At 40.6% G+C, this 21,598-nt stretch overlaps 1 protein-coding gene across 6 annotated transcripts in view; it reads left to right on the top strand.

The window, feature by feature from the left end:
* tdrd9 (tudor domain containing 9) overlaps positions 1-21,598 on the top strand; it is a 150,930-nt gene that overhangs the window by 1,733 nt on the left and 127,599 nt on the right. For 4 of the 6 annotated variants that reach the window (XM_073039764.1, XM_073039766.1, XM_073039768.1 and 1 more), the window contains exon 2: positions 20,851-21,011. In XM_073039764.1, the coding sequence (XP_072895865.1) occupies positions 20,851-21,011 (161 nt within the window). Of the gene's footprint in view, positions 1-12,520; positions 12,619-20,850; positions 21,012-21,598 lie in introns of all 6 variants that reach the window. The other 2 variants (XM_073039769.1, XM_073039765.1) reach the window with 2 other exon arrangements.

The following is a 21,598-nucleotide window of genomic DNA, read 5'->3' on the forward strand; positions in this document are numbered from 1 at the left end:
CAGAATTTTGCAGTTCATTTTCCATTTTCTGAAAGTTCATGGATAAGAGAAGTGGACCAAACATGGACAAATGGAACTAGCTCAAGAAGGCAACTTAGTTGGCATGGTCAAGTTGAGTCGAAGTGCTCTTTTCTATGCTGTATAAATCTCTGACTCTGCTGCAGTTTTTAAAAAATCTGTTCTGACACGTTTTGATTTTCATTAACTTCAGTGTTTTTGATGGGCTTCCTCACAACCCTACTATGTTGGTTACATTCTCAGGTATGTTTGGCATTTAATGTTTCTTGGAATATGTTCAAAAATAATTAATATAAATGAATTTGTTAACTGCATTTGAAGCGGTAGTTAACTTTCATGGTGGCCATAGACAATGATTGGAAACTCTCACATTTGCAAAATTTGATCTATGATCTCTCTTGTATTTTGCATAGAGGAAGATCAGTGTCCCACATGCTTGGCATGTTTCCGTGGTTAATGGCTTAGCACATAGGCAAGGTCTTGAATATGGAGAGAAAGTTGTTGTGTTGGAGAATTTGTGGAGGGATTTCATGAAATTCTGGATCACATTGTCATTGAAAAGGAGAAGGTATTAGATGTCAGCAGACATATTGGTAATAAATCTCTAGGACCTGATGAAATATAACCCAGGCTGCTATGGGAGACGAGGGAAGAGATTGCTGGACTTCTGACATTTTTAAATTTTCACTGGCCATAGAAGAGGTGCCAGATGACTGGAGAAACCAGAATCATGTTTATTATAACTGAAGTATGTAGTGATTTTGTTTTTTGCGGCAGGAGTACAGTGCAAGACACAAAATTACTACGTTACATAAATAAGTAGTGCAAAACAGGAATAACAGGTTGATGCCTATGGATTTGTGGACTGTTCAGAAATTGACGATGGGGGAAGAGGGTTTCCTAAAATGCTGAATGTGGGTCTTCGGTCTCCTACATCTCTTTCCTGATGATAGTAATGAGAAGAGGGCATGCCCCAGATGGCAAGGGTCCTTAATGATAGATGCAACCTTTTTGACTTAACACCTCTTCAATATATTCTTGATGGGAGGGAGTATTGTGACTTGATGGCATTGGTTATGTCTACGACCCTCTATAGCCTCCTTCAATAATGTACTTTGGAGCCTCCATACCAGTTAGTGATGTAACCACTCAGAATGCTCTCCACCGTACATTTCTCGAAGTTTGCAAAAATTTTTGATGTCATGAAACTCTTAATGAAGTAGAGCCAATGACATGCCTCCTTCATGATTAGGTCATGTTGTGCCTAAGGTAGATCATTTGTGATGTTGACTTCAAGGAACTCGAAGCTGCTCACTCTTTGCACTACTGATTTCCCCCAGTGAGGACTGGTGTGTGTTCTCTTGACTTCCCCTTCCTGAAGTCCACAATCAATTCCTTGGTCTTGCTGATGTTGAGCGTGAGATTGTTGTTGCAATGCTACTCAACTAAAACATTCAGTGCAGATGTAGCTCAAGGATGCCTACTTAGCCCACTGCTGTACTCACAGCTGTGTGGCTGCATACGGCTCAAAAGCCATCTGTTGTGACTGGATCAAAAATGGTGACAAGGAGGGATACAGAGGTAAGATAGATCAGCACCTTTATCAAGTCTCCCCCATAGGCCCACCTTGTGAATATTGCTTATCTGACACTGTGTGCCTGTGGTGCTGGGGTGCTGGAAGTAAGTTTTTCATTGCCTCTGTGCATACATGTGCATATGACAATAAACTAGACTTTTTTTATTTGAGAAGGACAGCAAGAATAGTCCAGGTGATTCCAGGTTTGTGAATTTGATGTCAGTGTTCCTGTGTGCAGTTCTGATTAACGTGTTGTAGGAAAAATGCGATTGTACTGGAGTCAGTGCAGAAGGTAATTCGATGTTGCTGGGGTGGAGTGTTTTGGTATGAGGAGAGAGAGTAAAGAGCTCAGTTTGATTTCCTAGTAGTAGGGTGAGGCTGAGTGAGGACCTGAAAAGTGCATAAAATTTTTGAAGGGCAGATAGAAACCATTTTCCCATAGCAGAAGTACTTAAAACTAGAGGATCCAAGTTTGGGGTAAGTGATCACAAACAAGAGAAAATCTGCAGATGCTGGAAAACTGAGCAACACACAAAACGCTGGAGGAATTCAACAGACCAGGCAGCATCTATGGGAAAAAGTACAGTTAACGTTTCTGGGCGAAACCCTGTGGCAGGACAAAGAAAGAAAGGAAAACCATGGTAGTGGAGGAGGTGGCAAGGACAGCGGGAGCACTACAGAGTGAAGACAGTGGCACACGGCCTCCTGGGAAGATGGATCTCATGGGAGGGCAGCATCAACAGGTTAGCTTCCTCATCAGAGCAACTTATGATACCTTGTCCTGCTACTGAAATCATCACCAGTAGTTCAGCTGTGAGGATAGCTGCCCCCTATGTGATACCACCAATGCCAACCTCCAACACATCCTGACAGGATGCAAGACTGTGCTGTCCCAAGGGTGCTACAGATGGTACCCTCATGTCTTAAAGAAGCTGGTGGTGATCCTAAGCTATCTGCTGGCAGGATGCAAGAAGCAGACTTTCCCCAGCAGGATGATAACTCATCCCATTTGTTAAGGCTGGTAAGAGCGCTGAAAGCACCCAAGCAAGAGCTCCTTCAGGACTCCTCTCCACAGGCAGGGAGTGGAATTTGAGGACAGATCTCTGCTCCCATGGAAATCACCACCACATTGCTCCACCCAGTCGTACAGTGGTGCTAGAACTTTTGTGGAAACCAGTAGAATTTTCTCTTATTTATGCATAAATATGACTTAAAATGTTCTGAATCTCTAGACAAAATCTTCATGCAATAATGAGATATTTGCTTTTTATTCATAGTCATAGAAAACTACAGCACAGAAGTAGGCCCTTCCACCCATCTAAATCTCACCAAACCATTTAAACTGCCCAGATTTCAGGAACTGAAATCCAACTTTTTATTAGATTTTGATTTCTATTTAAGTTCTTAGTGTTCATAAAGCATGCTCTGAACATCGCTTCATAAACATAAACACGCTGACACAAACAGCAACATGATTAAGTTTTGCACAAATAGCTTCTGCAATTCCTACATGAAAACTTGTTCCATGGGTGTAATTTCTTTGGAGGTGCTGAAATAATAATGAACGATGCTAAATAAATGCAAGTTCCCTTTCTCTGAAAATGTTCTCCATGAAAACCTAATAACTTGGAAGTTTTATCACTGCTCATCGCCACTCAGTACAACAGTACATATTCCATTATGCAGTGAAATACAGTTATTTTTCCTATTAGTCTGGTATTTGTGCAAGAGAATTTATTTGTATTTACAGTATTAAAGAACTTCTGTTAGGTACATACACGTATTATGGATCTAAATCAGAAGGAAAAATTATTCAATTTGTCAGTTAGTGACAAATTACTGACAAAGTTACTGACAAATTACTGACAAAATTTGTCAAAATTACTGACAAAGTTACTGACAAATTATTCAATTTGTCAGTTAGTGAATTTGTCACCACTGATTTTTTTTTCCTCTCTCAGTATCTTTTCCCATTGCTTATCGGACAGGTTTTGGTAAAAATCAGTTCTCAATGTTTATTCAGTACTCATTTGCTGTGTGACGCTGAAAGTTTTGGGATATGAAACATCTTGGTCACAATTTTGAGCTGTGGTGGAATTTATGTGCATGAAACTCTTTGTGGAATACTGTAGATATAGGTTCATTGGGTCAACGGTTAAGCAGGGCGGTATTATTGGGGACAACTCTTACGAGCAAAAACTAATCAAGATTGCAAGGAATTCTTTTGTTTATTTGGGACACGCTTAATTGGGGCAGGAAAATTTGCCAAACAGTTCATTGTGTGGCTGTTAGACAAGACATCATGCTTAGAGGGAATAGTATTTAAATGGCATCAGTTGTGTGTGCTTATGTTCAAAAAGCAGTGATTTTTTTTTCACTGATAGTTGGCAAGAAATAAGCAGTAAGATACGGAGGTTTCAGTAAAGGCAATAGGTGGGGCATTTGTAGTCAAGTGAGACTGCCAGGGACACCATTGCTTAGCACTGTGAAGACAGACTGTGGCAGTGTATACTCAGGCTAAACAAGTGAGGCCTTGTACTGAGACTTTCCAGAAAGATATTCCTGAGACACAGCATTCCTTTACACAATGGTGGCGCCCGAGACAGAGGAGATGACAGAAGGATGTGGAACATATCCAACAACTAAGGCTCTCTTGTCTTTACTAATTTCAAAATGCCCTCTGTGTCCACTTGAAGTTTCGATTGACTTTTAACACCTTTATTGTGAATGAAGATTGATCTTGCAAGTAAGGAATTTACAAAACATACACAACTTGCAGTAATCAACATCTGTAACTGACAAGCCAAGTCTGTATAAAAATAGCAATTTGCACAAGTAAATAAAAAGTATACTTAATGAAAGTGTGTGTGTTCTGTGCCCAGTTAATTTATTATCAGCGACAGCAGTTACTTCGATAAAGACAATTCAGAACTGTTTTGCCGTTTAAATGGTTTAAAATTCTGAGAATTAGTAAGAACCCAAGGAGAAGGAGCTAAATAAAGTAATTTAAGCCATTGAGTAAAGTTGGGCCCAAAATTAAATTTTTCTAAAAATTTTAATAATTAATGCCATTCAACCCGATCAAAAGCCTTCTTAGTGTCTAAGGATATCACACATTCCGATATTTCCTTAGAAGGGGAATAGCTAACATTTAATAACTGGCAAATATTAAAATGAGAATATCATTTTTTAATAATTCCAGTCGATCGTCAGAAATGATAGGTGGTAAGATATTTTCAATCCTACAAGCCAGAACTTTAGATAGGATTTTAGTATCAACATTAAGAAAGGAGATTGGTCTATATAAAGAACATTGAGTTGGGTTCTTACTCTTCATACGGATGTGCGAAATAGAAGCTTCATGAAAAGGTTGTGACAACCTACCCAACTTAAAAGAATCTGAAAAGACTGAACATAAATGAGGTGTATAAAATTCTTCAGGAAATCCATCAGGATCTGCAGCCTTCCCTGAGAGCAGTGAATGTACAGCTTCGGCAATTTCTTCATAAGAACTAGGTTGATCCAACTGTTTTTGGTTATCTACAGAAAGTGTAGGAATATTTAATTGGTCTAAAAAGTTATTCATTACAGTATTAACTTTAGGAGGGTCAGAACATTCTCTAAAGGTATTTTTATTTCTAAATGATCAGTTGTCCTGATACCATTAACTTTACAAATCTCTTTAATCTGTCATTTAGCAATAGAAGTTTTAATTTGGTTAGCCAATAATTTACCTGTTTTATCTCCATGAATATAAAATTGTCTTTTATCCGTTAGGAGTTGAGTTTCAATAGGATACCTTAATAAAAGAAGGTACCGTAAATTCCAGATTATAAGCCGCTACTTTTTTCCCACGCTTTGAACACTGCGGCCTTTACTACAGTGCGGCTAATGCATGTTTTTTTTTCATGCCGCCAAAAACATTTTGCCTCGTAACAGTAGACCAATAAAATTGATGAGTAGTTCACAGAGGTCCAATGAAATTGTACGATAAATCAAGCACACTTTCACAATTAAATTATTGTAAATCAGTCATTTGTACTCACCCTCATCAACATGGAAAACACTCAAAGAAAAGCATTGTGTTGCCTTTATGGCAGTTATTTAGTTTATAATATTTTCGCTTAGTAATTCATTTGTTAGTATTTTCTAGTTAAAGTTAGAAGTGTTTTAAGTATATTTGTTTTCTGTACTACATCCCGGAATGCTGTGACGTCACATCCGGTTTCGGCGCGTCTTGTGGGAAAATACCGGTTTGGGATAAACGGAAAGGAGGGGGCGAGCGCATTACACCCGAGCGAGAACGCTGCAAGCATATGATGCAGCTTTTAAGTTAAAGGCGATCAATAACTTTTCCTGGTAGGCTGCAGTATATATATTTTTTTTACCAGTCGTTAGGAGATATTGGAATGTTGTTCGTGCACTGTTCAGTAAAAAAGTATACGCAACGTAATTTGTGTGTTACCGATACGTATGTATATTTTAAAGTAGCCGTGTTACAGGCACGGTTCGAAAAAAAGCATTTGCAATATGTATTTGTTTATGTTACCATACGGATTTAATTAAAAGTTAAAAAATCCTCACGTGTAATATCTTTCTGTGTAAATATCTCATATTACAATGTGGGACACCTGCGGCTTAAAATCCGGTGCGGCCTGTACAAGTACAAAATTGATTTTCTTTCTAAAATTAGAGCGTGCGGCTTTGAATCAGGTGTGCTCTGTAGTCCGGAATTTACGGTATTTAGTTTTAATTTCAACTTGTCTTTTATATAGAACAGGATCTGAAGCCAAAGCATATTCATGGTCTAATTGTTTCAGCGGATTGGCTAAATTAATTCTCTATTTATTAGTTTTTTTCTTAACACTTGAAGTGTAAGAGATGATTTGTCCTCTAATATATGCCTTAAAGGCATCCCATATAACAAGGCTTAGAAGTCTCCTCCACCATATTCTGTTCAAAAAAGAGAATAGTTTGTCTCTCCAAGAACTTTAGAAAATCCTTGTCAGATAACAAAGTTAGATTAAGATGCCAGAATCTGTTTGAGGAAAACCAGGAAGATTTAAACATTAAAAACACAGAGGAGCATGATCAGAGATAGCAATCTCTTTATATTCACAAGATCGAAGTAGTGGAATCATTTGGCTATCAATAAAAAAAATCAGTTCTGGAATATGTATGATGAACATGAGAGAAAAATGAATATTCTCTATCTGCTGGATATAGAAAGCACCATACATCAACAATACCACATTTCATTAAGAATGAATGAACAAACAAAGCTGATTTATTAAGTGTTGCTGGTTTAGAAGATGACCAACCTAAAACTGGATCTAACCAGCAATTAAAGTCTCCTGCTATCACCAATGCGTACAAACTCAAATCAGGCAGAAACAGAAAAAAGATGCTCAAAGAATCCTGGGTCATCAATATTTGGGGCATATACATTAGCAAATACTATTAATTTATTCTCTAATTTCCCTGATACTATAACAAAATGCCCATTAGTATTAGAGATATCTTGTATTGAACAAAGGGAACTGTATTATCTATAAAAATCAAAACTCCCCTAGACTTTGCCTGAAAACAAGAGTGAAAGTGTAATCCTCTCCATCAGCTAAAAATGTGTGAATTGTCAGAGTTACGTACGTGAGTTTCTTATATAAAAAAAAAAATTGGGACCTTAAGTTTTTTAATATAGGCAAAAATCTTATTTCGTTTTGCAGGGTGATTTAACCCTTTCACATTAAGACTAAGTAAGTTATTAATATAATCCATTTTAATACTATTTAAAAGAAAAGTTAGAAGGATAGTTCCCAAAATGATTAATAAAACTAAACAGTGACCTTTGAGATAAGGTAACCAAGCAACAGAATTGGCTAAGAATCCAAAACAGCTTTCGGGGGGGAACCCAACCCCCTTCCCCCATCCCAAAGAGAGAAAGTTGATGCCTACAGCTAATGATAACATCCTCCCGGAGAACCTGCTGGCTTAGCTCCAAATTAATTGCATGGTTAGAAGTATTCCAACCTAGTCAAAACAACAGATTAAAAAGAAGAGACACTTAATTCTGATATCAAGAACTCCAGAAAAGTAAGTATAATATAAACACGAAGTATTAGCTCGTTAAAGTCTTATTCTCAAAATAAAGCCTTTAAAAGGTTCAAAAAGAGAGTTGACTGCAAAGTTTACCAAAGGTAAAATACGCACTTGTTCATGTAAAAAAATAATAGTCAATTTTCTGACTTTAAAAATTTCTGAGCCTCTAAACTCAAACGGAACCATTCCTTCAATCTATCCCTCAGTATAATTCTGAGCCAAGCCGGATATAGTAAAGAAGGTTTAAAATTTTTGTTGAATTGCTCTGACATGACACTTTTAAACTTAGCACGCTCCCTCATGATCTCTGCTGAGAAATCCTTGACAATCCTAATCTTCTTGCCATTGTAATCGATCATACCTTTCCGACGGGATTCACAAATTATAAAGACCTTTGTTTGAAATTCATGAAAGCAGTTTATTACTGAATGTGGTCTATTTCCAAGCATACTATTCCCAAGCACTCTGTGAGCTCGGTCAATCATTGGTGTCGACTTTAAAATATTAGGGAATAGCTGAACCAGAAAGTTTGCAAAGAATTCTGTAGGGCAATCACCTTCAGTTAGCTCTTTGACACCAAGAATTTGTAAGTTATTTCTTCTGCTTCTGTTTTCTAGATCAGTACTCTTCTGTCTTAATTCTTCATTAGCCTTGGATTGTTTTTCATAACACTTTTGCAGGTCATCCATCTTCTCATCCAGAATCGACAGGATTTCTTCATTCTCTTTTATTCATTTATTGTGCTCAGTTAAGGTTTTTTGAATAGAATCCAGTTTTATACCTAGCTGTTTAATTTCAGAGCCAAATTGCTGGAACTCTTCAGAGGATTATTTTCTGAATCGTTGAAATTCCTCATAAGTTTCTTTTCTGTGTTTTTGCAGCAATTCAGTATGAGAATCCAAACATATAGAAGGATCTTATTTAGTACCTTTAAACTTCAACGTGGAACCAGACAAGGTTGTCCTTTGAGCCCTTTGCTCTTTGACCTGGCCTTAGAACCCTTAGCTATTGCCTTTCGAGAACCTAGTGATATCATTGGTATTTTGCAGAAGGGTACTACCCACAAAGTTTCACTTTATGCAGATGACTTATTGCTTTCTGTTTCTAATGTTGAGACTTCGTTACCTTCTGCACTTTCTCTACGCTCTCATTTTAGCTAGTTTTCTGGATATAAATTAAACCTACATAAGAGTGAACTTTTTCCTTTGAATAATTTGGTATCAACTAATACTAATCTTCCTTTTAAAATTGTAAGAAACCAATTTACTTATTCAGGTGTAACAATGACTAAGAATTATAAATACCTATTTAAGGAAAGTTTTCTTACTTTATTAAATTATATAGAAAGAACATGATCAAATTCATCACCTCTCGTTATAATTGATTGGCCAAATTAACTCTATTAAAATGAATATCTTATCCAAATTTATATATCTCTTCCAGGCCTTACCCATCTTTATTCCTAAATCCTTTTTTGATTCTTACATATGGAAAAATAAACATCTTTGACTGAATAAAGTTCATCTCCAGAAAGTTAAAAAGAATGGAGTTTTAGGTTTACCAAATATTAGTTTTTATTATTGGGCAGTTAATATGTGGAACCTTGGCGTTCTGGTTATATTATATTAATCATGAGGACTATCCAGGGTGGGTTTCTTTAGAAGCTAACTCTGTTAATAAATTCTCTATCGTCTCTCTCTCTTGGGATCTTCACTTCCTTTATCTTTAAGTAAAATAACTGAAAATGTGGTAGTTAAACATACCTTCAGAATCTGGATACAATTTAGAAAACACTGGTTTATTGAGTTTTTCCCCTTTCTAGTCCCATTTTTCAATTAATTTTTAAGCCCTCTATGACTGATGTAGTTTTTAAACAATGGGATAGATTGGATATTAAATGTTTCCAGGATGTTTGTTGAAGGAAGTCTTTCTTCATTCGAACAACTGTCAACTAAATATAGTTTACCAAAACCCACTTTTTTCACTATTTACAAATTAGAGACTTTTTGCGATTTCCATGATATAGATTTCCTAAAAGTCCTGATAAGAACTTATTAGATGAAATTCTTAATGTGAAACCCTTTTATAATGGTCCAATATCCAATATTTATGATATGTTGCTGGGAATGAGAAATGATTCTTTAGACAAAATCAAAAATCTTTGGGAACAAGATTTACAGGCTTCAATTTCTGAAGAAACTTGGAATGAAATTTTTAAACTGGTTAATACTTCATCGTTATGTGCCCGTCATTCCCTCTTACAATTTAAAGTGGTCCGTAGGGCTTATATGACCAAGGGTGAGTTATCGCATTTTTATATCGATATTTCTCCCTACTATGATAGGTGTAACAATGGAGAAGCTTCATTCATTCATATGTTTTGGATATGTCCAAGTCTTGAAAAATATTGGAAATAAGTATTCCTAACTAGGGAGTCTCTTGGTGATGCTAGATGGAGTAGGTCACACTTTGGTTCTGCTCCAGTCATTTTTCAATTTCCTAATCACCCTTTTATTATATATATCAAAGGGTCTTTAACATCTATATATGTTTGAATTCTCAAGTTTAATCAACGGAAATTACTTCTAGAGCAAGAAAGGCATTAGCCGAAGGCAAGAAAACTGGTCATGGAAATGGGAAGAAAGAAGATCAGCCTACGCAGCCTCAACTTACTTTACAAGATATTTTGAATTTATTGAATGAAAAATTGGATGAAAAACTTGACAAAAGATTCGCTGGATTTGCTGTATTATTGAAGAGAATCAAAGGTAAAATGAAAGCACTTGAAAAAGAGAACGAAGAGCAACAACGGTAAATTTCTGAGCTTATTGAAACTGGGAAACAGCGAGTTTCCAGAATGAACTCTTTTGAAAAGAAATTAAATTCGACTACTCGTACTTTGGAGCAGTGTAAAGCCAAGAATATTGATTTGGAGAGTCGCAGTCGCAGAGAGAATTTGCAAATAATAGGACTCAGTGAAGACGTCGAGAGTGGGAACCTTACTGAATTTTTCTCTCAATTCTTAATGGAAGTTTTTGGTCCCGAAGTCCTTACCTCCCCTTCAGTACTGGATCGCACACGTAGGTCTTTAAAGCTGAAACCACTGAAAGAGTTAAAATGGAGTCTTGTTATTCTCCGATTTCATTATGTGAGTACGAAGAAGCATTTAATTGGATTTGCTTGTCGTAAAGGAATTATTGAACATCAAAATCTTAAGTTTCATTTGGTTGAAGGTTATTGTCCCGAGGTAATGCAAGAATGATTGTGTTTTAAAGTGGTGATGTCGGAATGTTTTCAAAGGAATCTTCGACCGGCTTTGCTGTTCCCTGCCTGCCTAAGAGTGATCTTACCCGATAAATCGTTTAAATGGTTTAAGTCACTCGAAGACGCAAAACAATTTCTCAAAGAATATTGTTTGAGCTCGGATGTTTAATTAATTTTCCGTTTCTTTATATCTCTATGTACCGGAACTATTCCAAACTTTTTCTGTACTTTTTAAAGTAAGTTTTAAGCCTAATCCTTTGACCGCCTTATTTGGTATTGTTGGAGGGAATGATATCATTTTGAAGACATCTGACTTGCACATTCTGGCTTTTATCTCTCAATGGCTAGGAGGGTGCTCTTGCTTAAATGGAAGGAAGAAATGCTACTCTGCCTAATCACGCTCATTGGGATGTTATGGCATGCTTAAATTTAGAAAAGATTCTTTGTTCAATTTCTGAATCTAACCAAGATTTTCAAAATTTACGGGGACAGTTTTTGATTTACTTTCAAAACCTTTTATTTCCCATTAAAGTAGAGATGCTGGTTTATGGCACATTTCACTATCTGATAAGGTTTTTTTTTCTTTACCAAACAGCTTCGGCTTTGGTAGTGGGTATAGATTTTTTTCCTATAAAATAATTATATCTCAACATATGAATTAATCTACACGAATATAGGGTAAGGAGTTTGTCAATGTGATTCAAATATAATGTATTTGGTATTATATCTTTTTTGTTTTATTATATGTATTTTCTTGAACTCTGTATTCTATGTAGAAATTAATTTTAAAAATTGAAAAAATAAAGAAGAACTGTTTTGCTCACTGATTTCAAGCATTCAGACCAGAAATGGCCTGGAGTGCAAATGAAATGATTTCACAACTTTCAGCAAGCTAGAATCAGAATCAGGTTTATTATCACCGTTATATGTCATGAAATTTGTTAACTTAGCAGCAGCAGTTCAATGTAATACATAATATAGAAGATGAAATAATAATAGTAAATAAGTAAATGAATTACAGTATACATATATTGAATAGATTAAAAATCGTGCAAAAAACACAAATATTAAAGTGAGTTCAATGGAGAACTAGGAACTATGAAGAATTTGAAAGTATCAACACTCATCTTGAACGTTACAATGAAAATGAAGACTTGGAGGATGTAGTCATTGAAAACGTTTGAAGTTTGTCAATTATCTACACTAGGTGTCTGCGCTGATTTTGTTCATCTACAATCAATCAAAAGAACATGGCAGCGTATTTGGAACCATTACACAGTTTTATAGTGCTGTAGTAGTATTGACAGTGTTATAATTTGTTCTGTATAAGTACATAAATTGTTACTCAGTGAAATGGTGGTTTCTTAAAATACCTTTTTAATAATTTCCATGAAACTTTGGCTACTTGGGGCAGCTGCTTAATGGATCTAAAGTGTCCCAATTAACTAGAATCATCAGTAATCCACAGCAGGAAATCTTCCAATCCAGAAATTTAAATTTAGATTTGCAAAGTTTTCACTTGGAAAATATATTTTGCCAAAGGCACAGTTTTCTTTGTTTCAGCAGTGAATTAGAGTTAATGACTGAAGCCAAACTTGTGAACACTTCTGAATATCAAAATGAACAATCAGTTTCCCATTCCGAAGTCTTTCCTGATGCAGGTATGATTTTTTTTAAAAATTGTATAACTGATCTGGGTTCTGAAAAATTTGAGAAAGTTTTAAGTTGTCATAAATATTATTGAGAAAAGTCTGGAAATGTTTATTTTTAAAAAATGATTGATACAGAGGACTCAATACTGGATGATGATGTTGGGTAAGATATTTCTCATTTTAAAATACTTATTAACATAAGACTATAAGATATAGAAGCAGAAGTTGGATATTTGGTCCATCAAATATCATCTTTCATTATGGCTGATCCATTTCCCTTTCAGCACCAATCTCCTGCCTTCTATACATATCCCTTCAGACCCTCTCTAATTAAGAATCTTATCAACTTTTGCCTTAAATATACCTAATGACTTGGCCTCCATAGCTGCCTGTGCAGCAAATTCCACAGATTCACTACTCTTTGGCAACAGAAATTCCTTCTAATCTCTGTTCTAAATGGACGTCCCTTCACTCCGAGGCTGTGTCCACAGGCCTTAGACTCCCCCACCATAAGAAACATCCTTTCAGCATCTACACAATTGAGGCCTTTTAATGTATGATAGGGTTCAATGAGATTCCCCCCCCCCCCATCCTTTGAACCCTCTCCAATGTCAGCACATCCTTCTGTAGATAAGAGGCCTAAAACTGCTCACAATACTCCCGAGTGAGGCCTCACTAGTGCCGTATAAAGCTTCAACATTACATCTTTGCTTTTACTGTGTATTCTAGTCATCTCAAAATGAATGCTAACATTGCATTTACTTTCAAGAGAAAATCTGCAGATGCTGGAAATCCAAGCACCACACACAAAATGGTGGAGGAACTCAGCGGGCCAGGCAACATCTATGGAAAAGAGTACATTCGATGTTTTGGGCCGTCCTGCTGAAGGCTCTTAATCTGTTAAGCAACCTCATGCGTGGCACCTTGTCAAAGACCTTCTGAAAATCCACCGTTTCTCCTTTGAGGTCTATCATTGAGGTCAGACTAACTGGCCCATATTTCCTTTCTTCCGTTTTGAAGAGTGGAGCGACATTTGCAATTTTCCAGTTCTCTAGCACCATGTCAGAATCCAATGATTCTTGAAAGATTATAAATAATGCTTTCACAAGTTCTTCATCTACCTCTTTCAGAACCCTGGGGTGTATATCATCAGGTCCAGGTGACTTGTCTACTTTCAGACTTTTCAGTTTCCCAAGAAGCTTTTTGCTGGTAATGGCAACTTTACATGTTTCTACCCCCTGACATCCTTGAACTTTCAGTATTTTACTAGTGTCTGCCACAGTGAAGACTGATGCAAAATACTTATTCAGTTTGGCCACCATCTCCTTGTCCCTCATTTCTTCTTCTCCAACATTATTTTCCAGTGGTCTGAGACCTACTCTTGCCTCTCTTTTACACTTTATGTATCTGAAGAAACTTTCAGTATCCTCTTTAATATTATTGGCTAGCTTACCTTTGTATTCCATCTTTTTCTTCTTTATTAACTTTTTTGTTTCTGCCTTCTGTTGGTTTTTAAAAGCTTCCCAGTCCCACTAATTTTTGCTCTTATATGCTGCCTCTATGGTTTTTATGTTGGCTTTGACTTCTCTTGTTAGCCATGGTTGTGTCATCCTTCTTTTAGAATATTACTTATTTTGGATGTGTATATCTTGCACCTTACAAATTGCTGTGAGAAATTCCAGCCATTGCTGCTCTGCTGTCATCCCTGCTAGAATTCCTTTCCAATCAATTCTTATGAACTCCTCGCTTATGCCTCTGTAATTCCCTTTTACTCCACTGTTTTACTGATACATTTGACTTTAGCTTCTTCTCAAATTGCAGGGTGAATTCTATAATATAATGATCACTTTCCCCTAACGGTTCTTTTATCTTAAGCTCTCTAATCAATTCTGGTTCATTGCACAGCACCCAATGCAGACTAGCTAATCTCCCCCCCCCCCCGGTGTTGGGCTCAACCATGAGTTGCTCCAAAAAGCCATTTCATACGCATTCTAGAAATTCGCCCTCTTGGGATCCAGCACCGACCTGATTTTCCCAATCTACCTGCATATTGAAATAACCCATGACTATTGTAACATTGCCTTTTTGACATCCACTTTTTGTCTCTCGTAATTTGTTGACTACATTTTTGCTACTATTTGGAGGGCTGTGTATAACTCCCCATCAGGATTTTGTTACCCGTGCACCTTCTTTGCTTTATCAACCACAATTCTACACTCTCTGATCCTATGTCACCTATCTCTCTGGTGCACCATCAATAACTCTCGGAGACATGAGTCAAGGTAGGCTTTTATTAGTTGGAAGAAAGCACCGTCAGCAGCAAGAGCCCACCACACAACATCCTGGAGACTGAGGGAGGAGCAGTGCCTCCAATGGCCTTTATACAGGGGTCTGTGGGAGGAGTCACAGGAGCAGTCAGCAAGGGGGGCGTGTCCAGACAGGTATATGTAGTTCACCACATTCACCCCCACTTTGTTTTAAAAGAGAGTCCCCATGGGGCAAAGTTTCTTACAAGTATATTTACAGGTTAAGTCTATCAGGTGGTCGAATCTGTCGCTGCAATCTACGTAGCACCGGCGGTGATTGCACCGGAGACGGTGGTTGTGCTGGTTCCGGCCTGACTTGAGGTGTCAGCCCATTAGGCGACAGTGATCCCTCATGCGTGTGCGAGGCGCCTGGTATATGCATGTGCGAGGCGCCCGGTATGGGAGTGTTGTGAGGAGTCTGTGTAGGGCTTGGTGTGCGCGGTGTCAGGTGGGTATACACCTCGGTGGGTACAGGGTTCATAGTTACCGTGGAGTGTTCGGGGTAGTGGTCTGCTGCTCCTGCGGGCGCCAGGTCACGGACGGAGACCGTGTCCTCCTGCCCATCAGGTAAGACCACGTAGGCATACTGGGGGTTCGCATGTAGTAGGTGAACCCTCTCGACCAGCGGGAAGTATTTATTGCTCCTCGCATGTTTCCGGAGCAGCACTGGCCCTGGGGACGTCAGCGAAGCCGGTAGGGTGGTCCCAGTGGCAGACTTCCTGGGAAAAGAAAAGAGTTGCTCATGAGGGGTGGCATTGGTGGACGTACATAACAGGAAGTGGATGGAGTGGAGTGCCTCGGGGAGGACCTCCTGCCATCGAGAGACCGGCAACCCCTTTGACTTAAGGGCTAAAAGTGTGGCCTTCCACACTGTGGCATTCTCCCTCTCCACCTGTCCATTTCCCCGGAGATTATAGCTCGTGGTCCTACTAGTAGCAATGCCCCTAGCCAGCAGGTACTGGCGCAGCTCATCACTCATAAAGGAGGACCCTCTATCACTGTGGATATAGCAGGGATATCCAAACAGAGTGAAGAGCTGGCGCAGGGCTTTTATGAAGGACGTGGCAGTGGTGTCGGGGCAGGGGATGGCAAAGGGGAACCACGAGAACTCGTCGATAATGTTGAGAAAGTAGACATTGCGGTCAGTGGAGGGAAGGGGGCCCTTAAAGTCAACACTCAGTTGCTCAAAGGGGCGGGTGGCCTTGATAAGTTGCGCCTTTTCAGGACTGTAGAAGTGCGGTTTGCACTCAGCGCAGACTTGGCAGTCCCTGGTCATCGTCCTGATGTCCTCAAGGGAGTAAGGCAGGTTCTGGGCTTTCATGAAATGGTAAAATCGGGTGACCCCCGGGTGGCAAAGATCTGCATGGAGGGCGTATAGTTGGTCGAGCTGCACGCTGGCACATGCTCCCCGGGATAGGGCATCAGGGGGCTCATTGAGCCTTCCAGGCCGGTACAGGATATCATAGTTGTAGGTGGAGAGTTCTATTCTCCACCACAAAATTTTATCATTTTTGATTTTGCCCCGCTGTTGGTTGCTGAACATGAACGCAACTGAGCGCTGGTCGGTCAGCAAGGTGAACCTTTTGCCAGCGAGATAGTGCCTGCAGTGCCTAATAGCTTCCACTATGGCCTGGGCTTCTTTCTCCACCGCGGAGTGCTGAATTTCAGGGCTTTGAAGGGTACGAGAGAAGAATGCTACTGGCCTGCCTGCCTGATTGAGGGTAGCAGCCAGCGCGAAGTCGGAGGCGTCACTCTCTACTTGAAAGGGAATGGTCTCGTCCACTGCATGCATCGTTGCTTTGGCAATGTCCCCTTTAATGCAGTTGAAGGCTGCGCGGGCCTCGGCTGACGGGAAATGTGGTGGACTTGACCAGAGGGCGGGCCTTGTCTGCGTAATGAGGGACCCATTGGGCGTAATAGGAAAGGAAGCCCAGGCACCGTCTGAGGGCTCTGAGGGTGGTGGGAAGAGGGAGTTCTAACAGGGGGCGCATACGGTCTGGATTAGGGCCAATTACCCCGTTCTCCACAATATACCCAAGGATAGCAAGTCGGGTGGTTCCGAACACACACTTGTCCCTGTTATAGGTAAGGTTCAGAGCTTTGGCCACTTGGAAAAATCATTGGAGGTTGGTGTTGTGATCCAGCCAGTCGTGACCGCAGATGGTGATGTTATCCAGATATGGAAATATGGCCTTCAGTTGGCACTGGTCCACCATCCAGTCCATTTCCCTCTGGAAGACAGAGACACCATTTGTGACACCGAAGGGGACGCACAGGAAGTGATAGAGCCTGCCACCTGCCTCGAAGGCGGTGTAGGGACGATCCTCTGGGCGGATGGGGAGCTGGTGGTAAGCAGATTTCAGATCTATGGTCGAGTACACCTTGTACTGAGCTATCTGGTTGACCATATCCGCAATGCGGAGTAGGGGTACGCGTCAAGCTGCATGAACCTATTGATGGTCGGGCTATAGTCCACGATCATCCTATTTTTCTGCCTGATCGGAACAACAACCACCTGGGCCCTCCAAGGACTTGTGCTTGGCTCAATGATCCCCTCCCTGAGCAGCCACTGCACCCCCGACTAATTGAAGGCCCTGTCCCCCGCGCTGTACCTCCTGCTTTTAGTTGCCACAGGTTTACAGTCGGGGGTCAGGTTGGCAAACAGCAGTGGGGGAGGGATCTTGAGGGTGGAGAGGCTGCAAGTGGTGTCAGTAGCGCAGCTGTCGGCATGGTGTTGGGTGGGATGTGCAGGTCGGTGTGTGTGTGTGGTCAGTAGCGGGGTATATGACGAAGTCCCACAAAACTGAGGATTCCTGACAGTGAGTGGTGGGAGGGGCCCGTCATATCCCATAGTCACACTTTTTAGGTGGCTCTGGAAGTCCAGCCCCAATAGCACAGGCGCACACATTTGAGGCATGACCAGTAGCGCAAAGTCCCGATATTCTGTGCCCTGCACCACCAATGTCGCTACACAATCCCCCCGGATGTCTGTGGAATGCGACCCAGAAGCCATGGTGACCTTCTGGCTTACCGGCTGTGTCACGAGTCCGCAGTGTTGCACCGTGTCCGGGTGAATAAAACTCTCAGTGCTGCCCTTGTCAAACAGGCAGCTAGTCCTGTGCCCCTCCACCAGGATGTCCATCATTGACCTTGCAAGCTGGTGTGGGGCGCTTTGGTCGAGGGTTACGGAGCCCAGAGTGGAATCGCCGTCTTGGTGCCCGGTAAGCACCCGTGGGTTGGAGGTAGCGCCGACAAAGATGGCCACCCCCATGCCTCGCACGTGGCGCTGCTTGACCCCGCTCGTGGTTTAGACTTACAGACCTTGGCGAAATGGCCCTTCTTTCCGCAGCTGGAGCAGGTAGCTTCTCGGGCCAGGCAGCGTTTTTGGGGGTGCTTTTCGAGTCCGCAGAAGTAACACTGCGCGGACTTGCGACTGGCAGCAGCTGTGGTCGATTGCGGGGAGTGCACGGACTCGTGACTGGCAGCAGCCGAGGTCGATGCACCGGCGGGTGGCGGGCTCTGCGGCGTCCACAGGGCCGGCGGGAAATTGCGTGGCTGGACAGCGTCAGCATTGTGCAGAGCAGCCTCCAGCGTGTCAGCCAGCTCGATCACCGAGCGTAAGGTAAGATCGGCGTTTTCCAGCAGCTGCTGGTGCATGTACACTGACCTGATCCCTGTAACGAAGGTGTCTTGTACCAGGCACTCCGCGTGCTGTTCTGCTGTCAGTCCCCTGCAGTCGCAGGCCCGCACGAGTGTCTGTAGGGCTCGGACAAACTCAGCGCTTGACTCTCCGGCCTGCTGCTGCCACGTCACTAAGCGATGTCTAGCGTAGATGGTGTTCACCGGCCGCAGGTACTGTCTTTTGAGGGCGTCCAGTGTCCCTTGGTAGGTCGGGAGGTCCCTGATAAGGGAGTATACCCGCGGACTGACTTTGGAGTAGAGGATTTTGTGCATGATAGCAGGCTCAGTCACAGGAATCTCTTCCAAGTATGATTGGAAGCATGCAAGCCAGAGTTTAAAGGCAATAGCTGCTTCTGGAGCTTGAGGATCAATGTCCAATTTTTCCAGACGTAAAATACTTTCCATGCTTTAAAATTCCAGCTAATAAAATTGATGCACCATCAATAACTCTCAGAGATGTGAGTCAAGGTAGGCTTTTATTAGCTGGAAGAAAGCACCGTCAGCAGTGTCAGCAGCAAGAGCCCACCACACAACATCCTGGAGACTGAGGGAGGAGCAGTGCCTCCACTGGCCTTTATACAGGTGTCTGTGGGAGGAGCCACAGGAGCAGTCAGTGGGGGGGGGGGGGGGGCGTGTCCAGACAGGTATATGTAGTTCACCACACTCTCACCATTTGATTTCAGTTTTTTAATCAACAAAGCCAACCCACCTCTCTGCCTAAATGCCTGTCCTTTCAATACAATGTGTATTCTTGGACATTAAACTTCCAGCTATAATCTTCTTTCAGCCATGATTCTGTGATGCTCATAATATCATATCTGCCAACCTTTAACTGCGCTACAAGTTCATCTACCTTGTTCTGTATGTTGGATGCATTCAAATATAACACCTCCAGTCCAGCATTCACAGCCCTTTTTGATTTTTGTCTCCCTTCTTCATTGTAACTCATCCCATTGACTGTAATTTTGCCATCATCAGCCTGTCCTTGTAGGCAATCTCACTACATGCTGCCTTTTTTTTGTAAACCAACTACTCCATCCACAGCCCTATCACTCTGGTTCCCATCCCATTACCAGATTCATTTAAATTCTCCTGTATAGCTCTTACAGACCTGCCTGTAGGGATATTGATCCACTTTGGGTTCAGGTGTAACCCATCCATTTTGTACAGGAGATCCTCAGAAGATATCCCAATAATCTGGAAATCTGGACCCCTGCTCCCTGTGCCAGTTCCTCAGCCACACATTCATCTACCAGTGCTATTTGTACTCTGACTGTCATGTGTCACAAACAACAATCCAGAGATTACTATCCTGGAGGTCCTGCTTTTCAGCTCTCTACCTTGCTCCCTAAAATCTTAAGATCACCCTGCCTTTCCTCCCTATGTCATTGCTGCCAATATGTACCAAGATTTCTGGCTCCTCACCACCCGTTTTAGAATGCTATGGACCCAATCCAACATATCCCTAACCCTGGTATCTGGAAGGCAACATTTCAACCAGGTGTCTTTCGTATCCACAGAATATCATCTCTATTCCTCTATCTGTGGAATCTCTTATCACTACAACAGTTCTCTTCACCTTCTTTCCTGAGGCAGATACCTGGTGCTCCAACTCTTTCTCCTCCCCCCCCCCCCCCCCCGATAGGTTGTCCCCCTCAAGAGTATCCAAAGTGATATACTTACTGAGGGGAACAGCCATAGGGGTACTCTGCACTGGCTGCCCTTTTCCCTCCTTCTCCTGACAATTAAATTGGTGCATATTAATTACATAAAGCTACATAGTGAAAATTTTCTTTCTCTCATTGTCTCCTTTTATATATAAACACACAAGTACACCTAGACCTTTTGAATGTCATGTTTCAATTGGAAATTGCTGAAAAATTTTAAATATTGCAAAATTGAAATCCTTGAATATTAAATCTGCCACTCTGGGGCATGTTGTAATTTTGATTCTATGATGGCTTTGAATCAAATCATATTTAATATCACTTGATATGTCATGCGCACACACCTGTGTTTTCTTCTGTGCATTTGGTTATCACTTCCAGTGACCGAGGTTAGAGTAGTGTATCCTGTTTAGAAGTTCGGCGCTGAATACATCAGGAAAGAAAAATGCAAACTTTGTTACACTATATAAGTATACATTTTACAGAATGCATGCCAAACTTTATAAAAATCTTAATATTTTATTTTTCATGTAAAAAAAAAATTCTTAAAATTAGAGGTTTTAAGTTAAACATTCATTGTCATCCAGATGTGGACAGCAGTACAATGCAAAAGTTTGATGCCAAGGACCTTCCCAAGATGTACAGTATGAACTCAAGAAATGTTCTTTCTGATGTAAAAGCAACAAGTAGCATAAATCTGGCAGACTATAGGTACCCCGAATTGCCAATTACTAAATACAAAGAACAGGTAGGAATAATCTTCAATTTTTGCTCTTTAGTTTCAATTATTGTGTCATAATTAAGCATCACATTTATGATGAGTTTGTATAATTGTAAACGTGCTTCATTTTAAAAGATTGTAAAATACAGTAAAGGCCAGTACTTTGACCAAAGTTAAAGTCAATGTGCTGATAGTTCTACATCAAAAATATTTTAACTGAATGGTTATTACTACTTTGTCAAGTTAAGTCGCCTTTTATTGTCATTTCAACCATAACTGCTGGTACGGTACACAGTAAAAACGAAACAAAGTTCCTCCAGGACGATGGTACTACATGAAACAACACAAAACTACACTAGACTACCTGAAACAACACAATACTACATTAGACTTCAGACCTACACAGGACTACATAAAGTGCACAAAACAGTGCAAGATAGTACAATAATTAATAAACAAGACAATAGGCACAGTAAAGGGCAAATTACAATATAATAATGCAAATGTAAACAATGTTTTAGCAGGAATTGAGAAAGAAATGAGCAAAAATTGCAAAGGGAGTGGAGTGGTGTTCAGTTGAGTGTGTGTGTGTCTGTGTAAGTTGGTGTCAGACT

This window comes from Hemitrygon akajei, chromosome 3 (genome assembly GCF_048418815.1).
Source record: "Hemitrygon akajei chromosome 3, sHemAka1.3, whole genome shotgun sequence".
In the NCBI taxonomy this organism is placed as follows: domain Eukaryota; kingdom Metazoa; phylum Chordata; class Chondrichthyes; order Myliobatiformes; family Dasyatidae; genus Hemitrygon; species Hemitrygon akajei.